A 19,135-nucleotide genomic window follows, 5' to 3' on the forward strand; every position below is an offset into this window, starting at 1 on the left:
CTGCTGGGAATTTTACTTGCTCTTGACACCATATGTCCACCTGAGAAAGTAGTGCCGTTACACAGAAGGAGCAATGAAAAACTCCACCTATGAGTGGCTTCAGAGTGTGACTGTTTTATGTTTGTAGGGGTGCTGCTGGCTTAGTGAATTTGCATTCTAGTCTAAACGAGTGGAAGTATCACTGTCTCACAAAAAAAAGGAATGGTGATGTGATATGCTGCTAGGAAGGTGAAGCATTACGCGGGCACTCTGGTTTCTAATCAATTTTTTTTATATTTGAGTAATGTGGATGGGTTCTCATTCTCATATCCTTTCCCATTGCATTGCGAGTATATTGCTACGGGTCGACTCATCGAAAATGAGACTGACAATGTGTGTGCGCGCTTGGCCCATGCTCGGACCCCGAATCCCTGGCAGTGGTCTGTAACAATATCATTGGCAAAGTGCTAGGACTCCTTTATAGCTAGAGCTGAGTAGGCATTGTAAATAATTTAATCAAATTAGAACAATGAGTACTGGAGGTGAGTTTCAAAGCACCAGAGAAGGAAAGGCTGAAAGACTTGCTGAGAGTAAAAGATGAAGTTGGGGAATGTCTGTTTGGAAGGCTGATGCTGTGGACTCACTTTTTTTTTTTTCCATTTTTTGTAGGATGGTTGTCTCCTTCCGGAATTCAACTTGAATGATCCACCAATGCTGTTTGAATGTGGCAGAGCGTGTCTGTGTTGGAATGACTGTCGCAACCGAGTTGTCCAGAAAGGAATGACGTAAGTTCTCAGTCGCTATTCTATATATTTTTTTTCTTGTTGAATATTTTTGAAATTGCTGCTCTTATTGGGTACTTGCTTTGTTGATTTAACTTTGGATTTCCAGAAGCAAGCTACAAGGTTATGTGCAGAGAAGTTTTTCAAGTAAATTGTTTATTTGTATGTGGCATTTATTTATTTATTTATTGTACCAAGAGTGAAGTCTATGCTCTTATTTTAGTTTAATAATTTTGGATGGTTGCTGTGTTGAATTTTGTGCTGAAAAGTTTTTCTTCGTACAGCAAAACCTTCACGTAGCAAAAACCTAAATATTACAAAGGTTCTGAATTCCCTGGCACTACACGCATTGATGCGCGTGTATTCGAAAACTCCATGTAATGAGTCCTGGCCTGCCTGGGCATGGTGTCACCAGCAGCCTTCCACTTCCTATCCCCATTCTTCCTGCCTTGAGCAACAGGGGGGTTTGCATGTTCTGAATTACTCGCTTTTTCCCAATGCATAAAGGATTGTAATCTGTTGCTTAAGGGGGGACACTGGTCTTAAAGCCATTTTCTTTAATTTTTGAAGTAAAGTGATGAAACTTGGCACACGTGTGCAGTTCCTGGTGCTGATTCCAAAAATATAATTAGTTTTTCTCTGAACCAATTAGGCGTTGAGATAATTAAGAACAATGGTGCACTTGCTGTGAAAACAATAGGAAAAAAACCACTTCACAAAAACTTCTTATTAGCATATAGCTATATACTAGAATTAATAAGGAACACAATTTTGCAAGCAGATTTTTGATTTAATGATTATTTCATTTTATTGCACATTGAAGTTTAGTAGTCGTAACATGGAAACACAGTGGTCACAAAAAGCGCCATCTTAAAAAATTTTAAAGCAATAATTAAGAAATCTGCTTGCAACATTGTGTGCTCCACTTATTTGGCTTAATGCTGAAACAAAAATCATTGCTGTATCTGCAATGGGTGTTGAGATATCGCATTCACCAACTTGACAGGAGACCAAAATTCACATCTTGAGAAAATGAGGAAAACAAACGGAAGTCATTTTTAATCCCTAAAAGTAAAAAATATGTACATGTCAACTACCAGACATTGTTAAGGGGGGATGAGGGTCTTAAGAACTTTTTTTTTATTTCTTAACCTATCTTGCTGAAAATTGCCATGGTGATATATCTTTGAATGGTGATTCCAAATATGTATTTAGATTTGAAATACCTCATCTAGACATGAAAATATGGCAAGATAATGTACCGCACATAGTGTCTTTTCTTGCGGGCCATTACGGCAATTTCTTAATTAAAAAAACTGGTTTTAAAAATATGCTGTCATTTCCAAGAGCCTACTGCACATCCTAAAGGTAAGGAAATTTTTAAGAAGTCATTATATAGGTAATGAATGAATAACAAAGTTGGGAGAAAAAAAACAATGGGAGTAATTAGTTTACATCTGATCTAATTGCTAGTCTATCAGACTTTATCGAAAACGGAAAGCTTTAGGATGTAGCTGAGATTTTACCGAAAAAAATGATACCAAGTTCAATAAAATCCGTGCATGCAAACATTATGAAAAGTTCTGTAAGGCAAGGCTTTTTACCAAATAAACAAAGCTGAGAAAACTGCATTCAAAGTTTTACTCACTGTGCCACTTTTGTTTTCCAATCACATGGAAAGATTTAATGCTTTAGCATGGAGCCCAGTTATTGGTGAACAAAATGACACCAAATTTACATAAATCTGCTCATGTAATGGCTGTGAAAATCTATGTATGGCATTGGCACTTGACAAAAAAAAAAATGCTCAGAAAGTCACTTGCTACAGTCTCTGAATCTTAAATCATTCACATAAGTCCTGGGCAGTAGTCTTGGGTTTTGTCAGGCCTGTGCCTCTTGGCCATCTTCTTCTTCACCTTTTCACTATCGGTGTGACCCTTATCAGACCTGCACAGCCTCTGTTTATCTTTTTCAAGGCTCCTACGAATGAGGCACCTGCCAGGGCTATAACCAAGCTGCTCTGCAACAGCTGTGCTGGTTGCTGCCATCCCTTGATTGAAGCGAGAAACTGCTTCTGCAACAGCCCTTTGAACAGCCAGCAAAGAGTCATGCGTGTTTTTAGAGCATTGGCTCCAGATAACAGAGTGCAGGCACTCGATAGCATTCTGTGTCATGCCATCTTTGCAGCGCTGCAAAAGGGCCTCGTCGCCCAGCCTGGCAAAAACTGGCTCAAGCGCAGTGCGAACATGGCCTGGCAGAGAGTTTTTGTGTGGTGGAGGCTCCACCTGGTTTGCCAAAGCACGATTGAAGGCACACCATGTATCAACTCCTTGAGGACAGCAACTGTGATCTGGGGCTTCATCTGTTGAGGTCAGGTGCAACAGCGTAGCTTGCACTGCCTTTTTCATGCCTGCGACGTCGTGGCTATGGCTCCGCAAGGCATACCCATAGTAATTGGTGATCTTTTTTATCTTTTCTTGGGTAAGGTTGCCCTTTCCACCAAGAAATTGCCCTTGTGCCTTCTTTTTCTCAACCAAGTTGCGAAGAGCCGTCCCCATCCGCTTGTGGACATGGTTGAGGCAGTCCTTCTTTTCGATGGATATATATCCATACACTCCTTCCTGGGTCAATGCATGAAATGTGCGGCTATCACCATCCGAAAGTATGGTTGTGTACCGCAACCCATTTTTTTCCAAGGACCTATTGAATAAAATCATAGCTGCTTCGGTCTCCATTCGTCCGGCATTGCAGTCAATGTTCTTCATACACTTGTGGTTCACAGCCCAGTCACCGTAACCATCATCACTGGGATCAGGTGCCCCTTGGCACCCACGACAGTACCTCGAAAGCACAACATGGTCCAGTACAAGGCCATTGTACAGTTCTATAATGCAGCCAACTGCAATATTTGAATTGTGGCCACGCGTTTTCCATGTGCCATCAAATATCATGTCTACATTTCCTGTTGGGTTTAGGAAGTCTTTGTATAAGTCCTTCACCACTTTGACACTTGCTGCTTCTGTAGCAGTAGCAACTGCCTGGCAAGCTTTCACCATGGTGTTCATGTGCCCCCTGAAAGTTTTGTGGTGAAGTCCTCGGTGGGAGAGGTTCATTGTTGCACAAAAATCCGCTAGAGCAGTCACTCCCTTCCCTATACTTTGTATGCCTTTCATCGCCCGCAGATTTACTTCAAATGGTGTGATGCTAGATTTCCCGGGCACTCGTGGCGACAAAAAGTGCCGCTCGGCGAAATCGCAATTCGAACATGTGAGCACTAACTTCACAGCTAAGCCATATTCTCTTCCGCTGCATTTTGCGAGTTGAACACTGGCCATCCCACACTTGCTGCAGCTTGTGGATGCAAACAGCTTCTTGAGTATGCTCATATCAACAATTATATACTCAGTGCCGCGATCGTCGTCTGCACTTACTGTGCTGACGTTCATCAGCTCGAACTTGCGGGAAGTCGCGGACTTCTTCACCAATGACGTCTTGGCGTTATCTGCACATTTTTCGCGTCCCGCGCACTCCGCCTCCGTAAAAAACACTGTGTCCAAACGTTGAACACGCGAGCTCGGTTTAGCCGCGTCCGTCTGCGCTGAAGCGACGTGCGGAAACGCCGAAGTCGTCGTTAGGCTTAGCTCAGCCGGCTGGGCCGCTTCCGACGACACAGAATTTGAAGCGACTCGCAGAGCATCAAAAAACGATATTTTCGACGGGCTAAGTCCAGGCGCATCCACTGGAACCGCAGACACTTGCAGTAACACCGAAGTTGACGCCGGTCGGCACGTCCAGCCGCGGCGTCCACCAACGAAGCTGACATCGACGATGTCGGTCCAGCCGCGTCCATCGGCAAAACTGTGGTCGACGAGTTCAATCCAGCCGCATCCGCCGACGGCCCTGCAGCTTGCGGCAACACCGAAGCTGTAGTTCTCGATGTGGCACTCTTCTTATCCCACGCGCGGCTCCTTTTGCCGACTGCTTTTCGCGTGCTTGCTTTCAAGCGCGCGTCCCGCGCTATCGAGACACGCGGAACAGACACCAGGCAGGCAAATACACACGAAAACAATAACGTCGAAGCTAAGAGGAGCGAGTTAATAGTCAAAATATTTACAGGAACGATGAGAAAAAATGCAGAACAAGAAATGCTAGGAAACAAAGAGGAGCGCAAAAAATCACATGCCAGCGGGCAAAAGCAGACGACGAAGAGTCGGCAACGCGGTCGCGGAAGGTGAGGCATGCGTCAGGGCCAATCAGAGGGCTGCGCCTCGGAGAGCGCGCGCTTTACCCAATCAGCGGCTGTCTCGCGACGATTCCCCCCTTGCGGACGGATGCCGAAAGCTCCGCTGTGCGAAAACCTACAGCGTGTTGAGAGACGCCAGGAGAGAGAGCGGGAAACGAGCTTTCAAACGAGACCAAGATGGCGCCTATCGGTTCGCGCCGTGCGGAGCTACGGCGGCTTGAAAATGGTGCAAATTTTCGCGTTTGGCGTTCAATTTCGGCTCACCGACGTTTCTAAATTGCCGTTTTTTTAATACCTTGAGTAGGAATTGAGCTATAATATTTTGTAGAGGCATAGTCGGGACATTGAAGACTTCAAATTGCCATTTTTGACCATTTTTCGCGATTTTGAGACCCGCGTCCCCCCTTAATATGCCCGAGGGGCATAGTCATTTTGGGCACTACCACCTTTGTGGCGCTTTTTCAGAGCACGCTGCAAATTTTCTGCCGATGCACGCTTGCTTGTAGATGCAACGGACTGAAGCTTGTCCTTTTCTACCATACGCCGCACACTTCTCTGGCCAGGATTCAAACACAGCTCGTTCAAAATTCCTACCGAGGTCCTTTGGTACCCTATATTAAACTTCAAGACTGCTTCTGCAACTGCGGCCTCAACACTGAAGAGGGATGCGTGCCTTTCTTTTGGTGCCAGTGCCCATATGAGAGAGTGCAGGCTCTCATTATTATTTTGGGTTTTTCCCCTTGCACATCGCTCAAGGAGCTTCTTGTCAGAGAGGCGCTCATAAATTGGTCGCAATGCCTTGCATACATGACTAGGAAGGCTGTAGCGGTGCCTTGGGGCTGGCTCTCCTTTGGCACTGGCAGCATTTTGCCGGCACCAGGAACTTGAACCTGTTGGGCAAAGGCTGTGATCCGACTCCTGATCATTTGATGTCACATCATAATAGGTAGCCATCACCGCTTTTGCCATTTCTTCTATGTTGCCACTGTGGGACTTGAGTGCCCAGCCATAGTAAGAACTTAGCTTGTTGACTGGATCACCAGTTAGTCTGCTTTTACCACCGAGTGGTTCCGAGCCTGACCCATTTTGTTTTGACAGCAGATTGCGGAGAGCTGTCCCCATCCGCTTTTGAACATGGTTAATGCAATCTTCTTTGGTGACCTCAACGTAGCCATACACTTGGTCATCTTTCAGGGCGAGGAAGGACCGGCTGTCGCCGTCTGACAGCACCGTTGTATATCTGAGGTTGTGCTCTAAATAGGATTAGGGCTGCTTCTACTTCCATCTCACCAGCCTTTTTATCAATATTTTTCTGGCAGACGTGGCTTGCTCTTCATTCTTGGTACGTGGGGTCGTCCACTTTCGGTCCCCGCTCACAACCGGCGCAAAAATTGCTCAGGACAACGTAGTCTAGGACAAGCCCCGTAAAAAGCTCGATGACAGTGCCGACTCCGATGTGGGAAGAATGCCCACGAGTCATCCAAGTCCCATCGTAGGACACGGCTACGTTGCCAGGATTGTCAACGTTCAGTTCATCGTACAGCTTCCGGACTGACTCCGCGCATTCAACGGTCACTTTCTCGGCTGCACGCGTCGCGGCAGGCGTCAGCTTTTTTTTTACGTAGCTCTGCCACATTTTTGTGTGCAGTCCACGGTGGGAAATATTCATCGCGGCAAAGATGTCGTTGAATGCAGTCCGCCGGTTGCCGGTACTTTGCATCGCGCGCGCAGCTAGAATGTTCACAGCGAAAGGATTTACACTTTGCTTTCCGTCCACACGCGGCGAACTCCACGCCGATGCCTTGTCGCCGCAGTTGACACATGTCCAGAAAAGCTTGACAGCGAGGCCGTATTCGCGATCACCTCGGCTGATTTTAACACTCCCTCCACACGTTTTACACTTTGCACCGTCAAGAAGGCTGTTGATCGACTCGATGCAAATCACGGCGAAGCTCGTCTCGTCAAGCGGGCAGATCGCGGCATCGCTGGTGGCAAAGTCTGTCTTGCGTTTCGTTGCTGGTGTTGAATCCAACTCCCGCAGTTTGGCGTCGGCTTTTCTCTTTTCACTTGCCAGATCGGAAGGCGTCAGAAGCGTTGTATCGTGACGAACGCGGCTGACGACGTCTGAAGTGTGCTCGCTTGACGGGCCCGCTAGGCCTAGCTGATCCGTAGGTTCGTCGACACGGTCACTGGACGCAGGAATCTGCTCGTTTTCGGCGTCTCGCAACACCAAAGCACCTTTCTTAGCATTGCCGATCGACGACTTTTTCCTTTTTTTGCCGTATTTATGACGCATCGCAAACTTTCTCGTTGGCGTAGACATCGCTGCGAGATCTCCGAGGCGTTCGAGGCTGACAGCACTAGGCAAGATGGCGTCTTAAGGGCACGGCTCCGACTGCCCTGACGCGCGCAGCAGACGACGCGAGACGCGAACGGCCAATCACGGGGTCCCTTTTTGTCACATGCACCGAAGCAACGAATAGGAACGTGTGCTGTGGCTTTTTTTCTTTTCTTTGTTTGTATCGAACCAATGAGCGAAACGACGCGCAGGAGCGCGAAATTTGAAGGCGAAAAGCCACTCTTTCGAAAGAGACCAAGATCGCCGTGAGCAATGCGCTATTTTAGTGAAAACATCAGCTTGAAATGAGCCAGCCGACTTGTTATAAATTGATATTACGCCTCAAATATTGACACGAGAGGTGAGAAACTTGGTGGAATCAGAGAATAATAGTTGTAGATTCTAATACTTCAGTTTTCTAAAAATTGATTTTTTGGCGATTTTTCCGCCTTCAAGACCCGTGTCCCCCCTTAATGAAATATTTGAGAGAATTTCGAGGCTGCTTTATTTTAATTCTTAGTGTTTTATGGTGTGGTTAAGCGTTCTAATTATACTTTCAAAGGTGCAATGTGTACTACCCATTACAGTCAAACCCACGTATGGCAGTACCAGTTTTAACAATGTATCAGCCGCTGCACTGTCAGGTTTGCCATGTGTTTATGGTAAAATAAATCTCTTATTACAATGGTGTTTTATTATATTATTGGTTATAACATTCAAATCTGGTCACTCGCGAGTCAGCAAAAATACAGTCGAACTCGGTTATATCGAACTCGAAGGGGATCGCAAAATAGTTCGATATATCGATAATTCGATATACAAAAATCTGCTTGGGACAGCACTTACGATGCAAAAAAAACGATACCGCATTTGTCGCGTAATCAACTCACTCTCATAATGAACCCACCCTTCACTTTTGCACTCGAGAGTTTGGAAAAAAAAAAAAGCGTTAAGGCCAGCTCGCTCACATGCAAGCGATTAAGCGATCTCAGTGACGAGCCGCAGCGACAGAGCAAAAAATTTCCATCTTGTTGGAACCGCGTCTCTCTTCCGTTTGAGCCACTGCGGCAGCTCGAAACAAGGTTTCTGTGATGTCGCACTCCGTTTCGGTCGTCTCATCCACAGCTCATTTCTCGTCGCGGCGTGTTTATCTTTTTATAGCTCCTGCAGCGGCGGGGAGCGAACTTGGCAGACTGCCCGTGATGGCTTGATTGCACAAGCCTGGTTTGATTTATCATGCCGTGCTTGGGGCGGTCGTAGTCTACTGACACAAAATATTGGAAAGCGTGATACAGTAGCTGCAAATGCTGTTTGAAGTGAAATATGCTAAAAGCCGGTGTCATGATCGCAGCTGACCGCGTGCTTTCGTTAATTCATACATGCAAGAATAAACGACTCCCGCAATAAAAAAAAAAAAAGAAGAAGAAAGCCGCTTCTTAACGCCATATCTTACGCTACGCCGCGCGTACAGCACAACGATAAAAACAGACGACTCTTGGTAAAAAAAAAAAAAAAAATGATCTGCCGCTCGTTAACTTCCGCAGGCGCCATAGCCACATCAGCCGCTGCAGAGGGTTCGCAACACACGCTGGGGAAAGCGTCCGACGTTCTGTCTGAAAACTGGCTGAGCTGGCTTGGCTCATGCGTAGCGCGTGCTACTGCGAACGAAGGCCAGGAAAGAGAAAGGAGAGAGATAGCTCGGCAAAAGATTGGGCACACCCTTGCGCTTCGCTCTGTCGCGTTTTTCCCCACCCGTTCTCTGGTTCATTCACGCACATGGCTTGCAAACATCACGTGCATGCGCGCGGCTTGAAAACGTCACGCGGCAAACGGCCGAGGGTGATGCGATCGTCTTTGGGAAAGGCACACTTTCCAGTGTGTGGTGCGGAGTTCGACGACCGGTGAAGTTGAGTTCGATATATGACGCGGCTTTCCTATACTTTTACATGGGATTTTCAAGGGGATATTCCGTGAGTTCGATATAACCGAAATCTGATATATCCGGGTTCGACTGTATGGCCACCATAAAAGCGCGCACGTAGGCAGAGATGTTGACAACGCCGATGCAGTGACAATAAAAAGAAGAAAAAAGGAATCTGGAGAGAGTGCGTCAAACCAATGGGTTGGTCGGGTGTGCCGGGGAAGCTTGCATGCCGCGGAGATGTGGAGGAGGACGGAGCACTTTCTTATGTGGAGGAGGAGGGAAGGCGTAAGGCGCTGCTAGGCACTTCCGTTCTGAGAGAGAGCTTTAAACGTTCCCCCTTGCGTCCTCTCTGCCTCTGCACGGTGAAGCAGTCCATATTGCGCTGCACTATCCTCCCCTAGGCCCCCGCTTCACGTTTGCACGTTTTGTGGCAGGCATGCAGCAGCGTTCGTGCATGTCTTTCTAGCACGGTTCTCCTGGTGTGCCATCATCGTTTCCATAATCTTGCTGGCCTTGGATTTTCCATGAACAGTAATGGAGGATCCTCCTTCAGGAAGTATGACACAACCAGCGCATCAGAAGTTAAGCGGAACATCGTATGTGAGCACGAGGATGGCGTAAGAGTGTGCAACATGGTGCGCAAGTACGGCCTGACTCAACAGGCAGTACAGTGCAGTCCACTTATAATGATAGCAGATATAACAATATATCGCTTATAACAATCTTGTGTAACAATTGATTATCGGTGGTACTACGGATACGATAGCTTTATCGCCGCCCGGTAGATGTTTACCACAAAAATTTGACTGAATTTTTAATAAAAGATGAAATATTAAGAAGATAACATGAAAACTCGACATATGCGGTGGAAACTGACTGTCGTGGAGAAATCCGCGAGCGCCATTGCATGTGGTGAGGAAATGGCCACTATCATCATTGCAATTGACAGGCGGCGCGATAGCTCTCGAGATAAAACAGCAGATTCGAGATTTCTGGCAGGGTTTTAAGGTTGAACGGGTATTCACACTCTACGATTTTAACGATCATCAAGGCTGGGGATGTCCTGCAGTCCATCCAGTTGCTAATCGGTTTCGTGTATGCGCTATTGGAAGTGATGCTCACATCAAGCTTCATCTGCTGCTCAAGCAAGCGCGAATTTCCAACTTTTTTAAGTATGTTTTAGTTACTTTATGGCTATTGATCTATACTGTAATAAAGTGGTTAGTGCTCTTTGAGATGATTAGCGTTATTCATTCGAATTACTCATTGCTATTAAGTAGGCAAGCCTACATGCATGGAAAAATATGTGGGCTTGCTTTTTTTTATTTATTTTTATTATTTTTGTTTTTCATTTTTGCCTGTCCAGATATAACAATAATTGGCTATAATGACCTTATTTTTTTTTCTTCAGTATTATTATAAGTTGACTGCACTGTATCGACAATCATACACAACACGCTCAAGATTGAGAACGAAAGCTATGCCGGTGCTGCCCATGGAACGAAGGACAGCCGGAAAAGGATTCAACACAGGGCTTGCAAAGATGTAGAACAGGTGCTCTATCAGTGGTTTTTGAACGCCCGTGCAGGGAATCTGCTGATTAGTAGCCCAATTTTAGCGTAGGAGGCGAAGCATTTTGCATATCTCTTAAAACTGATTTCCAGCCTGGTGGTGGTTGCGTACAACGGTTCAAGGAGAGACATGGAATCGTAAGGCAGTCATGGTTGAGGCAGGCGACGCGGAAGGTTGCGAAGCTCCTGCTGATACAACGATGACTGAACTTTGGTCCACAGTTAGCGGTAGTAATGGCGACGCTACGGGACTTGCGGGATTTTACATGCCGACGATACAGTCGCGACAGATTAAGGGGGGACGCGGGTCTTAAAATCGCGAAAAACTGCAAAAAATGACAATTTTCAAAAATTGTGATTTCGAAGTCTACTATGTCCAAACCATGGCTCTGCAAAATATTATTGCTCAATTCCTTCTCAAAGTATTAAAAAAAAGACAATTTAGAACCTTCGGCAGGCCCGATCTGAAGGCCAAGCTCGAAAATTTGGCCCATTTCAATACGCTGTAGCTCCGCATGACGCGAACCGATCGGCGCCATATTGGTCTTGTTTGAAAGCTGGTTTCCCGCTCTTCTTTCCGGCGTCTCTCGCCACGAGGTAGACACGTGTACGGCGGCACAGACGGCTCCGTTGTCAAGGGCACCACCGCTCTCGAGACGGCCGCTGATTGGGTAAAGCGCGCGCCCCCTGGAGACGCGGCTCTCTGATTGGCTGCACCGCTCTCCTCCCTCATCTCGCGGTGCCGGGCCGGCCGCACCGGCCGGGCGTCCGCCTCTGCGTCGTCTGCAGTTTTCGTATGCAAGCGCGTCACGATCGTCGAGCCACGTTGTGTTTCGCAGCAGTTTTCTTTCTCCTGCCTTTCTGCGCGTCGTTTGTGCGAATAATTTCAGTTTGCTTGCCCCTTCAGCTTCGAAGTTCTTGTTTTTGTGTGTGTTCGCCTGCCTGGCATCTTCGTCCGCGCGTCTCAAATGGCGCGAGACGGGCGCTTGAAAGCAAGCACGCGAAAAGCGGTCGGCAAGAAAAGGCGTGCATGGAATAAGAAGAGCCCTGCACCGTCAAAAACACCCTCTGTGTTGCCGCAAGGTGCTGCTCCCCCGGTGGACGCGGCTGAACCACGTTCGTCAGCGTCAACATCAGTGTCGTCGAACATCGATCCACCGCCGACTGACGCGACTCGACCGAGCCCATCGATGCCTGCTTCGGTGGTACCGCAAGTTTCCTCAGTGCTAGTAGACGCGCCTGGTATAAGCCCATCAAAAAAGTCGGCTTCTGGGACGCTGCACGTCGCTTCATATTCCCTGCCGTCGGCCGCGGCTGAGCTGGGTGAGCTAAGCCTAACGGCAACAAACGCTGTAGCTTCAATGCCAGTTGACGCGGCTGAACGGAGCTCGCGTGCTGAGCGATTCGACACTGTGTTTTTCACGGATACGGAGTGCGCGGAGCGTGGAAAACGTGCTCATGACTTCAAATCTTCTGTGGCAAAGAAGTCCGCGACTTCCCGAAAGTTCGAGCTCATGGACGTCGGCGCAGTAAGCGAAGACCACGATTGCGGCACAAAGTTTGTTATCGTGGATATCGAAGTCCTGAGAAAGATGTTTGCGTCCACAAACTGCAGAAACTGTGAGATGGCCACTCTTCAATTCTCCAAGTGCCACAAGAGGCAATACGGCCTTGCAGTAAAGTTGATGCTCACATGCCCGAGCTGTGATTTCGCCGAGTGCCACTTTTCATCGCCACGAGTATCGGGGGAAGCAAAAATAACGCCTTTTGAGGTTAATTTGCGGGCAATGAAGGGCATTCAAAGTATAGGAAAAGGATTCACTGCCCTACAAGATTTTTGTGCCACCATGAATCTTTCCCACCGTGGTCTTCATCACAAAACCTTTCGAGGACACATGGACACCATGGTGGAAGCCTGCCAGGCTGCAGCTACTGCTACTGAAGCAGCAAGCGTTGCAGTGGTGAAGAACGTCTACAAGAACTTCATGAATCCACCAAGCAACATAGATGTCATATTTGATGGCACGTGGAAGACACGTGGACACAATTCCAACATTGCAGTCGGGTGCATCATTGAGTTGTACACGGGCCTTGTTCTTGATCATGTTGTCCTCTCTAGGTACTGCCGTGGATGCCAAGGTGCACCTGATCCCTGTGATGACGGTTATGGTGACTGGATTATCAATCACAGGTGTATGAAGAACATTGAATGCAATGCGGGGCGGATGGAGACTGAGGCAGCTTTAATCTTGTTCAGGCGGTCTCTTGAGAAAAACGGGTTGAAGTACACAACCATTCTTTCTGATGGGGACAGCCGCACCTTTCAAGCCTTGACTCAGGAAGGAGTCTATGGATATTTGTCCATTGAGAAGAAAGACTGTCTAAATCATGTCCACAAGCGGATGGGGACAGCTCTTCGCAATTTAGTGGAGAAGAAGAAGGCGCGAGGAGAATCCTTGGGTGGAAAGGGTAAGCTTACACAAGAGAAGATAAAAAAAATTGCCAACTATTATGGCTACGCTCTGAGGAGCCACAGTCATGATGTTGCGGCCATGAAGAAGGCAGTGCATGCCACACTCTTGCACATGACTTCAACAGATGAAAACCCAGACCACAGCCACTGTCCTGAAGGCACTGATTCATGGTGTGCTTTCAACCGGGCTTTGGCCAAGCAAGAGAAGCCACCAGCACACAAAAACCCTCTACCAGTAGAGGTTCGCACTGCACTTGAGCCCATCTTTGCAAGGCTTGTTGACGAGGCCCTCTTGGAGCGCTGTAGCGATGGCATGACGCAAAATGCCATTGAGTGCCTGCACTCTGTTATTTGGAGCCAAAGCTCCAAGAACACCCATGGCTCGTTGCTGGCTGTTGAAAGGGCTGTGGCAGAAGCAGTATCACGTTTCAACCAAGGGATGGCAGCGACTAGCAGAGCTGTTGCAGCCCAGCTTGGTTATCCTGGCAGCTGCCTCATTCGTCGGAGCCGTGAAAAAGATAGGCACAGGCTGTACAGGTCTGACAAAGGGCACAGTGATGCCGAAAAGGTCAAGAAGAGGATGGCCAAGAAGCATAAGCCTGACAGAGGCCAGGACTACTGCCCAGGACTTCTGTGACCATGTGACAGCACAAGCAAAACTAGTAAATGACTTGCTGAGCTCTTTTTTGGTGAGGTACCCATTACATACAAAGGTTCTGGTGATCTTCCCATGAGCTGATTCCTGTTAGTTTGTTGTCACTGTGTTCAGAAAGAATTTGGCTACATGCTAAAGCTATATTTTTTTACATATGCTCAGCAAAGAAATCTTTCAGAGCCATTAAAACTCAGCTTCTGTTTTTTTTTGTCAAATGCTTTAGCCTTACGGGACTTTTGATAATGTTTACATGAACGGATTTTAGAGAACTTGGTGTCACTGTTTTCAGCAGAAATTCAGCTACATCCTAAAGCTTTTCTTCTTTCGTTAAACCTGAAAGATCATTAATTAGATCAAATGTTAACTAATTACTGTCACATTGTTTTTTTTCCTTGAACTTTGTTATTCATTCATGATCTAAATAATGGCATTGTATACATTTCTTTAGCTTTAGGATGTGCTGTGGATACTTAGCATAGATGGCATATATTTTAAACAAGCTTTTTTAATTGGGAAATTACCATAAAGCCCCGTAAGAAAAAGCTTAATTGGGTTAGAATAATTTTCTATATCATGAGTTCCAAATTAGATATCTAGAATCTGAATACATATTTGGAATCAGCGTTCAGCAATCTACTTGCATGCCAAGTTGCAGCAAGATAGGACAGCAAATAAAAAAAAAGTTTTTAATACCCTCTTCCCCCCTTAATAGCTGACAGACGAGGCTATTGTCGCAGCAGTCACTGGCGTGGAGGACGGTGACAGTAGCGACGACGGCGACGAAGTGGAACCTGTGTAGGTTTTGTCTCGCCAGGAGGTTTTGAGAATGACAAGACTCCCTGCGGGACTTATTTTTGTATAAAGCTTCCACTGCACCATGTTCAGTAGCAATTGGATGCCCTGAAGAAAGATGTCAGCCAGATTACTGTGAAACAGGCAACGCTTACAAATTGGGGTATTCTTCCTGCTACGAAATAAAAAGGGTAACAAACCTCATCCTCGTTAAATGTGTAATTTAATAGAACCCCGTTGTTACGTTCCTCACTGCTGCGTTTTCCCAGCTGTTATGTCGCTTTCATCCAGTCCCGACATTGCTCCCGTAAAATCTAATGTATTGGGATCCTCGTTGTTACGTTGTAGCTGTGAAAACGTTCCCTCATGATACGTCTCAACTAGTCACCGCGAACCCGCCTGAGGCAACGCGCGCCGACCACCATTTTGACTAGGCTTGGCTATGGAACTAACTTCAAGAAGCCGCACGCGAGTTGGAGAGGCCGCCACTAGATGGCCATCTGCCTCGTGAATGTCTGCTAGGTGGTGTGCACCGCCACCGCCCTATTCAAAGGGTTCAGCTTCACCCATCCATTCAACCAGTCCATGACAAAGCCGGTCGTGAACCAGTCGAACTAACCCTTGTCCTTTGTATCCGATAATCGTGACCTGGCGTTCTTCGATGGTGTCGCGCAAGCGGAAGGCGCTTTCCCTCCAGGAAAAGCTAGACGCACTCAACGCTGTCAACAGGCAGCCAGCGCGGAAAAGAATTGATATTGCCAAAGACCTTGGTCTGCCACCATCGACGCTTAACAGCATCGTCTCAAAGCGTGCAGAGATTAAAGGCAATGCAGCACTTTTCGGCTCGAAAACTAATTAGGCTCGTGGGGCCAAGTATGGAAACCTCGACTAGGCTCTTCTGACCTGGTTCAAGCAAGCTCGCGCTGCTGGCGTCAACTTTGATGGCAGCGTTTTGCACGAGATGGCAGTGGACATTGCCGACAGACTGGGCATCACGGACTTTGCGGCGTCGAATGGCTGGATCGACCATTTCCGGAAGAGGCACGGCATCGCGTACAAGACAGTAAGCGGTGAATCAGCAAGTGTGAACTTGGCAACAGTCGACGATTGGAAGGCCACACTATCTGCTATACTAATTGAGGGCAATGCGCCTCGTGACATCTGCAACGCCAATGAAACGGGCTTTTTTTTTTCGGGTGCAGCCGTCGAAGTCCCTAAGCCTGAAAGGAGAAGCATGTCACGGAGGCAAAAACAGCAAAGAGCAATTGACGGTGCTCTTTTGCTGCAACATGGATGGTTCCAATAAGTTAAAGCCATGGGTAATCGGCAACTATCGGAACCTGCGGTGCTTGAAGAACACTCGCCTGCTGCCGTGTCACTACAGAAGTAACAGTCGTGCGTGGATGGCGTGGATGACGTGTTCGTTGTTCGAAGAATTTCTTCGCTACTTCGACAACAAGATGGGATCCCAGTGCAGGAGTGTTCTCCTTTTTCTAGACAATTGTGCTGCCCACCCCAGAGACCCGCAGTTTCTTCGGAACGTCAAGCTTGTGTTCTTCCTACTGAACACTACAAGCCATCTGCAGCCGCTGGATGCCGGCGTCATAAAGAACCTGAAGCATTCCTACCAGAAGTGTGTTGTGAAGCGCTGTCTTGCGCGTATTGATCGTGGACAGCAGCCTACGACCATTTCGGTGCTTGACGCTATGCACTATGTCGCTTCAGCATGGGCTGCAGTGGTTGCATCAACTGCACAGCACTGCTTCGCGCAGTGTTGCTTTCGCACGGACGGTGAAGGGGAATTTCCTGGCACAGACGCTGGGGAGTCGGAAGCAGCTTCTTGTGATCAAGAGCTCACTGAGGCGATGGATGCGTTGGGTGCCACAGGACTCGCATACGACGACTACGTCGCTGCCGTCGTGACATCGGAGTGCCAGAGTATTGGTGATAATGTTGCGAGCTCGGTCGCGAGTGAAGCCGCAGATTGGGGTGACGAGCTCGAGCCACACGATTCCGAGGATTTGTCAGATCTGAGCTTTGGAGAAGCGGTCGCGGCTCTGGACCTCCACTGTAGGTATGTCGCACCTCAAAGCGACGCGGACAGCAATGCGGCTTTCCAGGCTATGAGAAGCGCCTGGTGTTTTCTAGCGAGCGAAAGAAACGGCAGTCCATTATTCTTGATTTTTTGAAGTCCTAACGTCACTTTGCGGAACTAAATTGTTTGAAGTGAAAGCCGCACTGTTCTCGTTTCTTTTCGGAGCCTTCCTCACTGTTGCGTTTTCCCGGCTGTTACGTTTTTTTTTCTCGGACTGGTGAAAAACGTATGAACGGGGTTCTACTGTATAATGTTTTCTTTGCTTTTTTTGGCCTAACCTCGGTTATAAAAACTATGATTGCCATGGCACTTCAATATTGTTATAAGTGGGTTTGACTGTGTTGACATTAATGGACAGGTTGGTGGCTGCACTTGATCTGTATGTGCCACTACCGCTGTTACTTTTTCTCCTTTACTGAGTTCTGCTGTATTGTGCTGATAAATTTTATTATTTGTGTCTTGCATTGGGGTATAATAACCCCCTTACAATAATGTCTTTTGGGGTACTGTCATCATCAGCCTGACTATACCCACTGCAGGGCGAAGGCCTCTCGCATATTTCTCTAATTAACCCGGTTCTGTGCTAGCTGCATCCACTTGACCCTTGCGAATTTCTTAACCTCATCCTCCCACCTAACTTTCTGCCGCCCCCTGCTGCGCTTTCCTTCCCTTGGAATCCAGTTTGTTACCCTAAGTGACCATCGGCTATCCTCTATTCGCACTACATGTCTTGCCCATGCCCATTTCTTCTTACTTTCCACTAGAATGTCAGTAAGTTGAGTTATTCTTTGACTGTAGGTACCTTGAATAAATAAATACCATAGTTGCACACGCGTACATTCGTGCGTCATTAATATGGACACTTCAGTTTCTGAGAAAAACAAAAAGGCTTTTCATAAAAAAAAAAAAAAGAGAAAACCTGTAATTAATGTCTGGCCTCTGTGCGTTGCATAGTAGTGTGTGCTGAACTTAAAATTTGACACAACACCGGCAATTTCGACTGTAGTCTGAGGCGACTCGCACACCATGAGAGATGAGTAATGGTAGATTTTGCATTGATTGAACTGTTGACAACGAACTCTTTACTGGTTGATGAATCAGCGTCGAATTCCGCTCATAACCTACTCCCCCACTTTTGAAACATTTCTTTGCTTTTTTTGTTTTTCAGTTTTTTGGTGTTATGTGCAAGAAAATAAGGAAAAACGGCATATCACGGCCAGTATGGCTGTTGCCAGCTTGCATGAGCACGTGTATCATGCACCTGCCACAGGCAATTCGTGGCAGGTAATCATATTCATGGCATCAAGGTAGCGTTGCATCAGGTGTTTACAGTTGGTTCCCATTTTTTACTGCAGGTGTCACCTTCAGCTGTTCAGGACAGAGGGCAAGGGCTGGGGTGTGCGGACCTTGCAGGAGATTCCGGGAGGTGCATTTGTGTGCGAGTAAGTCTTCGCTCATTGGAGGGTTCTCGGCAGTGTAACTAAAGAGTATTCAATAGTGCTATTCAGATTTATTTTTGTTTAACAAGTATTAGCAGAAAAATCTTAAAAGACAAAAAGTAGTGAACTGAACTTAGAGCATATTTTCAGATGATTTGAGAGATGCTTTTTCCAGTCCGCTTAAGGGGGGAGGCTACCTTTGAATACCAACTTTTTTGTTTCTGGAGATAATTAAATGAAATTTTCAGGGTAGACTCATGGCACAGTCATTTGAATAACTGCAGTTTCATGGAGCTGCACACATTAGTACTCAAGTTACAGAAGTATATTAGAATGGTTCACATGGGTTCCTTGTACCATGCCTGGAGAACTTGCAAAATGTGTTGCCACTATGAAATTCATTATGAAGGTTCTTGAATAGGTACCACAGGTCAAGACCGAGCCCTTTTTTTTTTTAAATTTCCCTGCTGAAAAATTTTACCACTGCATTGAGGTTAGTGCCACGAATTGGATTTGCATTAGCCTCATTTGATTGTTTATTATTAATTAATCGATATTTTGAAAAAATGAGCTTGTCTTGCCCTCGGAAATTTATTCAGGCACACAATAAAAAAAACACCAGGTGGAAATCCGCTAGAGATACTGCGGGAATAAGCAACCATACCATGAAAAAAATTCATTCTGAGAAAATGGCCCTTGAAGTTTAAAACTGCATTTTCAAGTCTAAAGTTTGTTTTTCACTGTAGCACGCTGTGCCTCCACCTCCCTGATTCCCTAGGAAACTGCGTTTCCATGCAAACAGTGGCAGACGCGATACGGGAGGCTCAGATCGCCGAGGTTGATA

The 19,135-nt window shown here is 46.8% G+C and overlaps 3 protein-coding genes across 4 annotated transcripts in view; 2 read left to right on the forward strand and 1 right to left on the reverse strand.

Annotated features, from left to right (window-relative positions):
• Nucleotides 1-19,135, forward strand: part of LOC146201985 (uncharacterized) — a 110,771-nt gene that overhangs the window by 73,998 nt on the left and 17,638 nt on the right. For both annotated transcript variants that reach the window (XM_084587883.1, XM_084587884.1), the window contains 2 exons: nucleotides 649-764; nucleotides 18,208-18,294. In XM_084587883.1, coding sequence (XP_084444009.1) covers nucleotides 649-764; nucleotides 18,208-18,294 — 203 coding nt within the window. The remainder of the gene's footprint in view (nucleotides 1-648; nucleotides 765-18,207; nucleotides 18,295-19,135) is intronic.
• LOC146201988 (uncharacterized) lies at nucleotides 2,525-3,352 on the reverse strand. The gene has a single exon (XM_084587886.1). The coding sequence runs from the start codon at nucleotides 3,317-3,319 to the stop codon at nucleotides 2,609-2,611; it is 711 nt and encodes a 236-aa protein (XP_084444012.1). The 5' UTR covers nucleotides 3,320-3,352; the 3' UTR covers nucleotides 2,525-2,608.
• LOC146201989 (uncharacterized) lies at nucleotides 11,532-13,955 on the forward strand. The gene has a single exon (XM_084587885.1). The coding sequence runs from the start codon at nucleotides 11,806-11,808 to the stop codon at nucleotides 13,945-13,947; it is 2,142 nt and encodes a 713-aa protein (XP_084444011.1). The 5' UTR covers nucleotides 11,532-11,805; the 3' UTR covers nucleotides 13,948-13,955.

Source organism: Amblyomma maculatum, chromosome 1 (genome assembly GCF_055883805.1).
Source record: "Amblyomma maculatum isolate TAMU_Amacu chromosome 1, ASM5588380v1, whole genome shotgun sequence".
Taxonomy (NCBI): Eukaryota; Metazoa; Arthropoda; class Arachnida; order Ixodida; family Ixodidae; genus Amblyomma; species Amblyomma maculatum.